The 9040-nt window shown below is 43.8% G+C and overlaps 1 protein-coding gene across 1 annotated transcript in view; it reads left to right on the forward strand.

Annotated features, from left to right (window-relative positions):
- Positions 1-648: 648 nt before the first annotated feature.
- LOC138614807 (signal peptide, CUB and EGF-like domain-containing protein 1) overlaps positions 649-9040 on the forward strand; it is a 29183-nt gene continuing 20791 nt past the window's right edge. Inside the window, exons 1-2 of the mRNA XM_069688388.1 lie at positions 649-880; positions 4347-4469. Coding sequence (XP_069544489.1) covers positions 793-880; positions 4347-4469 — 211 coding nt within the window. The 5' untranslated portion in view covers positions 649-792. The remainder of the gene's footprint in view (positions 881-4346; positions 4470-9040) is intronic.

Consider the following 9040-nt stretch of genomic DNA (forward strand, 5'->3'; position numbering starts at 1 on the left):
CCTCAGACCGGACCTTAGACCGGACCTCAGAATGGCCTCGGACTAGACCTCAGAATGGACTACAGACTGGACCTCAAACCGGACCACGGACCGGACCTTGGACCGGACCTCAGAATGGACCTCAGACCGGACCACAGACCGGACCTCGGAATGAACCTCGGACCGGACCACGGACCGGACCTCAGAATGGACCACAGACCGGACCTCAGAATGGACCACAGATCGGACCTCAGAATGGACCACAGACAGGACAGGAATTGGCACAGAAGGCTGTCTCTCCATCCATTTGTCCGTCTGTCCATTTGTCCGTCTGTCAGACCTCTTCGGGGTCCTGACCCTCAGTTTGGAAACTGCTGCTATAAACCTCAAGTCGTTTTCAAAATAAAAGTTTTTATATCATTCCCATTCTGAAGTTTTAGGTATTGAACACACACAGCTCTGTCTCTCTCTCTCTCTCTCCTACTGGCACCAACCAGCCAATCAGAGAGCTCGGAGTACCCCCCCTAACCCCCTCCTCTACCTCTCGCTGCCAGTCCTCCTCCTCTCCTATCACACACACACACACACACACACACACACACACACACACACACACACACACACACACACACACACACACACACACACACACACACACACACACACTCCGCCACACACACACACACACACACACACACACACACACACACACACACACACACACACACACACACACACACACACACACACACACACACACACCGAGTCCGTCCGGACCGGGAAGGCTGCTGGATCCTCAGTCCGTCTGTCAGCATGGGGAGCGCTTGTTTCCCGCGGCTCGTGTGTTGGTGTCTCCTCCTCGTGAATACCGGCGGGGTGATGGGGGACGGCGGGGCGGCAGGTAAGAGATCCGCTCTGTCCTCACCGTGCACGGTACACCGAATACTTTCAGTCTGACCGGCAGACCGGGAGAGGAAGCTCCAATCACACATAACCACCGGAGGTTTTACCTTTAGAACAGGACCGCACGGGTTCTGTGGTACCGCTGAACCGTCCGGATCCGACGGAAGAACCGCGGCGGACTGATGAGAAAACTACAGGCAGACTGAATGTGTCTGCTGTCATTTCTTTAATAATTTTTAATCTGGTCGTTTACTGGAGTTTATTTATAGTTTATTTGTTGTTTATTTGGAGTTTACTTGTAGTTTATTGAGTTTATTTGGAGTTTATAGTTTATTTGGAGTTTACTTGCAGTTTACTTGGAGTTTACCTCTAGTTTATTTGGTGTTTAATTGGAGTTTATTTATAGTTTATTTTTAGTTCATTCGTATCTTATTTTGAGATTATTTGTAGTATATTTGTAGTTTATTTTATTTTTTTATTTTGAGTTTTTTTGTAGTTTATTTTAAGTTTAATTATAGTTCATTTTTAGTTCAGGAAGTTGGTCAGTGTCCCAGGAGGAGCATCAGGAGGAACATCAGGAGGAGCATCAGGAGGAGCATCAGGAGGAGCCCAATATGTCCACGCTGTCTGTCCTACTGTCTGTCCCTGCAAACGGATGTTGGACGTTCACTCCTCCCTCCTGGTTCTGATGTCTCGGTTCTGCTGAGATTCTGATGCTTTTAAAGATCTCTGGTTTTAAGACAGCTGCAGTTTCAGAGCTGTTTGAGTTCCTGACCTCTGACCTGAAGGTTCTCCTCTGATTCTGGATCACTGCGGTCTGAATGACGGTCAGAGTGGACACATGGGCCGATGGACAAATGGACACCCTTAACTAAACTCAGTTCTCTAAACTTGGTCTTCTAAACTCGGCCCTCTTCTACTAAACATGGTCGTCTTTAACTAAACTATAGTGCATTCTTAAAGTATTCACAGCGCTTCACTTTTTCCACATTTTGTTATGTTACAGCTTTATTCCAAAATGGATTAAATTGTGGAAACAGGATACACCTGAGCTCAATTTTGAGTGTCATGGCAAAGGCTCTGAATACTTATGTATGTGCTTTTTTTCATTTTTTTTATTTTTAAAAAATTTGCAAAAATTTCAAAACAACTTTTTTCATGTTGTCATTGTGAGGTATTCTGTGTAGAATTTTTGTCCTCATTAACTAAACTTGGTCCTCTTTAACTAAACTTGGTCCTCTAAACTCAGTCATCTTGAATTAAACACGGTCCTCTAAACTCGGTCCTCTTTAACTAAACTCAGTCCTCTAAACCTGGTCCCCTTTCACTAAACTCGGTCCCCTTTAACTAACCTCGGTCCTCTTTAATTAAAATCGGTCCTCTTTAACTAAACTCGGTCCCCTTTAACTAAACTTGGTCCTCTTTAACTAAACTCACTCATCAAAACTCACTCCTCTAAACTCAGTCATCTTGAATTAAACACGGTCCTCTAAACTTTGTCCTCTTTAACTAAACTCGGTCCTCTTTAACTAAACTCACTCCTCTGAACTCGGTCATCTTGAATTAAACACGGTCCTCTAAACTTTGTCCTCTTTAACTAAACTCGGTCCCCTTCAACTAAACTCGGTCCCCTTTTCCTAAACTCCGTCCTCTTGAACTAAATTCCATCTTTTTTAAGTAAACTCGCTCCTCCTCAACTAAAATCGGACCTCTTTTACTAAACGTTGTCCTATTTAACTAAACGTTGTCCTCTTTAACTAAAGTCGGTCCTCGTTAACTAAACTTTGTCCTCTTTAACCAAACTCGGTCCCCTTTAACTAAACTTGGCACTCTTTAACTAAACTCGGTCCTCTGAACCCAGTCCTCTGAACTCAGTCATCTTGAATTAAACAGGGTCCTATAAACTTGGTTCTCTTTAACTAAACTCGGTCCTCCGACCTCTGTCCTCTTTAACTAAAATCGGTCATCTTGAATTAAACACGGTCCTCTAAATTTGGTCCTCATTAACTAAACTCGGTCCTCTAAACTCAGTCCTCTAAACTCAGTCATCTTGAATTAAACATGGTCCTCTAAACTCGACCCTCTTTAACTAAACTCGGTCCTCCGACCTCGGTCCTCTTTAAATAAAATCGCCCCTCTTTAGCTAATCTCGGTCCTCTTTAACTAAACTCTGTCCTCTTTAACTAAACTCCGTCCTTTTTAACTAAACTCGGTCCTCCTCAACTAAAATCGGACCTCTTTTACTAAACGTTGTCCTATTTAACTAAACTCGGTCCTCTAAACTCGGTCATCTTGAAGCAAACACGGTCCTCTAAACTTGGTCCTCATTAACTAAACTTGGTCCTCTAAACTCAGTCCTGTAAACTCGGTCATCTTGAATTAAACATGGTCCTCTAAACTCGACCCTCTTTAACTAAACTCAGTCCTCTAAACTCGGTCCTCTTTAACTAAACTTTGTCCTCTTTAACTATACTCGGTCCCCTTTAACTAAACTTTGTCCTCTTTAACTAAAGTCGGTCCTCTTGAACTAAACTTTGTCCTCTTTAACCATACCCGGTCCCCTTTAACTAAACTTGGCCCTCTTTAACTAAACTCGGTTCTCTAAGCTCAGTCATCTAAACTCCGTCCTCTAAACTCGGTCATCTTGAATTAAACACGGTCTTCTACAATTGGACCTATTTTACTAAACGTTGTCCTATTTAACTAAACAATACAATAACTCACCTCTGGCAAAATCCATCACAGTACAATAACACTGTTGACTGTGTTTCTTGGTTTGTTGTATATAATATATATAGATATATACTGTACTGTATATATATATATACATATATATGTTGACTGTGTTTCTTGGTTTGTTTGTATATAATATATGTAGATATATAATGTACTGTATATACTGTGCATTTTATATTTATATTCTAAACTCGGTCATCTTTAACTAAACTCGGTCCTCTAAACTCAGTCCTCTAAACTTGGCCATTTTTAACTAAACTCGGTCCCCTTTAACTAAACCTAGTCCTCTAAAGTCGGTCATCTTGAATTAAAAACGGTCTTCTACACTCGGTCCTCTTTAACTGAACTCAGTCCTCTAAACTTGGTCCTCTTTAACTAAAATCGGCCCTCTTTAGCTAAACTCGGTCCTCTTTAACTAAACTCGGCCCTCTTTAACTAAACTTGGTCGTCTTTAACTAAACTCTGACCTCTTTAACTAAACTCCATCCTTTTTAACTAAACTCAGTCCTCTTCAACTAAAATCGGACCTCTTTTGCTAAACGTTGTCCTATTTAACTAAATTCGGTCCTCTTTAACTAAACTCGGTCCTCTTTAACTAAACTCAGTCCTCTTTAAAGCGTCATGGTACTGATCGAGATGATCAGAGCTTCATCATAATTATCATCATCACTGAAGAACCTCTCGGGTCTGACTAGATTTTGATGTTTTGATATTTTATGTGTGTGCAGAAGCAGACGAGTGTTCTGAGGGTTCAGATGACTGCCACATCGACGCCCTCTGCCAGAACACACCAAAGTCCTACAACTGCATCTGTAAGCCCGGCTACAAGGGAGACGGCAAGCAGTGTGAGGGTGAGTCCTCTCCTTAATCACATTGCTGGTGGCTGGTCCAGTGAGCCATAAACACTAGTAAACACAGACGGGTTGAGGTTCTGCTGTGGGACTGAAGTCCTCTGGACTGAGTGTATTTGAGTGTTGATATACCTGGAAGACATCCGTCCTCAGTCAGCTGGGAAATTAAACGTCAGTCGTCTCAAACACCTGCTGTTTCACACACACACACACACACACACACACACACACACACACACACACACACACACACACACACACACACACACACACACACACACACACACACACACACACACACACACACACACACTGATTGAACCTGATTAAATCACCTCACTCTGGTGTATGTGTGTGTGTGTGTGTGTGTGTGTGTGTGTGTGTGTGTGTGTGTGTGTGTGTGTGTGTGTGTGTGTGTGTATCTGTGTGTGTGGTAATGAGGCAACAGATCCTGAAAGGGACACCAGATGAAGACAGATGGTGGATGTTAGTTGACCTCTGACCCCTTTGATGAGATATGAGCACTGTAATTGGCCGGCTGTGTCTCTGTCCATCTGTCCGTACCTCAGGTCATCTCTGTCCTTCTGTCCGTCCCTCAGGTCATCTCTGTTGCACTATCCGTCCTTCAGGTCTCCTCTCAAGGTTAATACATGTTAGTGCATGTTAGTACCAGGTTAGTACAGATTAATACAGGTTAGTACAGGTTAATACACGTTAGTACATGTTAGTACCAGGTTAGTACAGGTTAATACACGTTAGTGCCAGGTTAGGAGACAGCTGGAGAGACTCCACCAGACTCCACCAGCGCAAGGCTGCAGGACCTGACGGCATCAGCCCCGGGGTCCTGAAGACCTGACTGCATCAGCCCCGGGGTCCTGAAGACCTGCGCCGTCCACCTGGCTGAGGTCCTACAACACCTCTTCAACCTGAGCCTGAAGCAGGAGGAAGTCCTGGTGCTGTGGAAGACGTCCTGCCTGGTTCCTGTCCCTAAGAAGACGACTCCATCCGGCCTCAACGACTACCGACCGGTTGCCCTCACATCTCATGTGATGAAGATGCTGGAGAGGCTGGTCTTGGCCCACCTCAGACCGCTGGTGAAATCTTCTCTGGACCCTCTGCAATTTGCGTACCAGCCTCATGTGGGAGTGGACGACGCCATCATCTACCTGCTGCAACGAGCTCAGTCTCACCTGGATGGAACCGGTGACTCTGTGAGAATCACTTTCTTTGATTTCTCCAGTGCATTCAACACCATCCAACCACTGCTGCTGAGTGAGAAGCTGCGGGTGGTGGAGGTGGACACATCCACCGTCTCCTGGATCACTGACTACCTGACAGGCAGACCACAGTTTGTCCGTCTGGGCAGTGTGCTGTCTGATACGGTGGTCAGTGGTACTGGAGCTCCTCAGGGAACTGTTCTGTCTCCTTCCTGTTCACCTTCTACACCACTGACTTCCAGAACAACTCAGAGTCAAGACATCTGCAGAAGTTCTCTGATGACTCTGCAGTGGACGGTGTATAAGGGATGGACGGGAGGATGAGTACAGGGCAGTAGTGGAGGACTTTGTGGAGTGGGCGGGAAGGAATCACCTGCTCCTGAACGTGGCCAAGACCAGAGAGATGGTGGTCGACTTCAGGAGGAAGACGATGGCTCCACAACCGCTGAGAGTTCTGGGAGAGGAGGTGGACATGGTGGAGGAGTACAAGTACCTGGTGTCTCCATGACAACAGACTGAACTGGAAGACCAACATCAACGCTGTCTACAAGAAGGGGATGAGTCGACTCTTTTTCTTGAGGAAACTTCGATCCTTCAATGTGTCCAGCAAGATGTTGGAGATGTTCTACCATCTGTTGTGGACAGTGAACTGTACTTCGCTGTGGTCTGCTGGGGAGGAGAGGGGGGGGCAGCATTGGAGCCGGAGACACCAACAGACTTAACAAACTGGTTAAGAAGGCCGGCTCCATCATCGGCTGCAATCTGGACAGCCTGGAAAAGGTGGTGGAGAGGAGGATGCTGAGGAAACTATTATCCATATTGGATAATCCTGACCACCCTCTCCACCTGCTGCAGGGACAGAGGAGGACGTTCTCCAAAAGACTCCTCTAGCTCCACTGTCACAAGGACAGATACAGGAGATCATTCCAGATACAGGAGATCATTCCACATACAGGAGATCATTCCTGATACAGGAGATCGTTCCAGATACAGGAGATCATTCCAGATACAGGAGATCATTCCAGATACAGGAGATCATTCCTGATACAGGAGATCATTCCAGATACAGGAGATCATTCCAGATACAGGAGATCATTCCTGATACAGGAGATCATTCCAGATACAGGAGATCATTCCACATACAGGAGATCATTCCTGATACAGGAGATCGTTCCAGATACAGGAGATCATTCCAGATACAGGAGATCATTCCTGATACAGGAGATCATTCCAGATACAGGAGATCATTCTAGATACAGGAGATCATTCCTGATGATGCAGGAGATCATTCCAGATACAGGAGATCATTCCTGATACAGGAGATCATTCCTGATACAGGAGATCATTCCAGATACAGGAGATCATTCCAGATACAGGAGATCATTCCTGATACAGGAGATCATTCCTGATACAGGAGATCATTCCAGATACAGGAGATCATTCCACATACAGGAGATCATTCCTGATACAGGAGATCGTTCCAGATACAGGAGATCATTCCAGATACAGGAGATCATTCCAGATACAGGAGATCATTCCTGATACAGGAGATCATTCCAGATACAGGAGATCATTCTAGATACAGGAGATCATTCCTGATGATGCAGGAGATCATTCCAGATACAGGAGATCATTCCAGATACAGGAGATCATTCCTGCCGACCGCAATAAGACTGTACAATAACTCACCTCTGGCAAAATCCATCACACAACAATAACACTGTTGACTGTGTTTCTTGGTTGTTTGTATATAATATATATAGATATATACTGTACTGCATATACTGTGCATTTTATATTTAATATTTTTACTGCTATTTTATTGCTTTCTATTATTCTATTATTATCTTATTGCTTATGCTGCTGTAGCGAAGAAATTTCCCCTCGGGGATTAATAAAGTAACTACCTAACCCAACCTAACCTAATACATGTTAGTACATGTTAGTACCAGGTTAATACAGGTTAATACATGTCAGTATCAGGTTAATACATGTTAGTGCCAGGTTAATACATGTTAATACATGTTAGTACCAGGTTAGTACAGGTTAATACATGTTAGTACCAGGTTAGTACAGGTTAATACATGTTAGTGCCAGGTTAGTACATGTCAGTACCAGGTTAGTAAATGTCAGTACCAGGTTAATACATGTCAGTACCAGGTCAGTACACGTTAATACCAGGTTAATACATGTTATCACCAGGTTAATACATGTCAGTAACAGGTTAGTACATGTTAGTACCCGGTTAATACATGTTAGTACTGGGTTAATACAGGTTAATACATGGCAGTACCAGGTTAATACATGTCAGTACCAGATTAGTACAGGTTAGTACCATGTTAATACAGGTTAATACAGTTTAATACATGTCAGTACCAGGTGTGGACAGACGGACAGGAGACATTTTCTAAGAGCGTCTCTGAAGCTGCTCTCTGAGATCTGATGTGATTGTGAGAAACATCCTCTCTGCAGACTTCTGATACTGACGGCTTGTTATGGAAAAATGTGAACTTTTATCCCGGTGCTGTCGGATGAGGAGTGTGTGGGAGGAGCTGTGTTACTGCACGTGTGTGTATGTGTGTCCTGTTTATAGAAAGCTCTGTGAAGCTGTGAGCAGCTGTATGGTTCAGTGTTGAACACAGATAATTGTGATTAGAGGAGTCAAAGAGACTTTACTGTGTTTCAGTGTTGAAGACAGAGATGCTCCAGGAGGTCTGGGAGACGAGCAGTGACGTCCCTTCTGTTAAAGAATCATCTTAACATCAATATGAAATCCATATTATTGTCTGTATTTTGTCGTATTTGAACCAGACGTGTTCTAAAGTCCTGAAGGAGAGTATATTATCTCTGAAAGCTGATAAAGCATCAACGTTCATGTTTAGAGTATTTCATATAAAAAGAGTGTTAACAAACACTGGATTGTGGCCACATTCTCTCAGCATGACGTCCTCTGAATTAGTAATACAAATAAAGCAGTTCCTGTTCCTATTTGATGGCTGCTTCCACCTGTTTCCATCACGTTCCAGCAGGTTCGCTAGTTTTAATGTTTTTCTCCTCGAATGGAGGAAAATAAAAATAAAATCAGAGCAGGAAGAGATTTTCAGGTGAAATATTCAATGTTGACCTGAACATCTCTGCCTGCTATTCTTTTATTGTTTGTTACCACAAAAACTCACCTTCAGAGTCACAGCTGTCTTCAGGACTAGCACCAGAATGGATCAGATTCCTTATTGATGGATGGGTTTTGGTCCTCGAGACTCAGAGCTGGTTTCAACCCTTTGTTGTAAGAAGTCAGAAAAACTTTGTACAAAGTAGATTTTAAACTCTGGCTTCGTAAAACCAGTCTACAGATGG

The sequence above is a fragment of the Brachyistius frenatus genome, unplaced genomic scaffold (assembly GCF_029030835.1).
Source record: "Brachyistius frenatus isolate BFR_SWC_R1_liver_20210118 unplaced genomic scaffold, ASM2903083v1 Contig_579, whole genome shotgun sequence".
Classification (NCBI taxonomy): domain Eukaryota; kingdom Metazoa; phylum Chordata; class Actinopteri; family Embiotocidae; genus Brachyistius; species Brachyistius frenatus.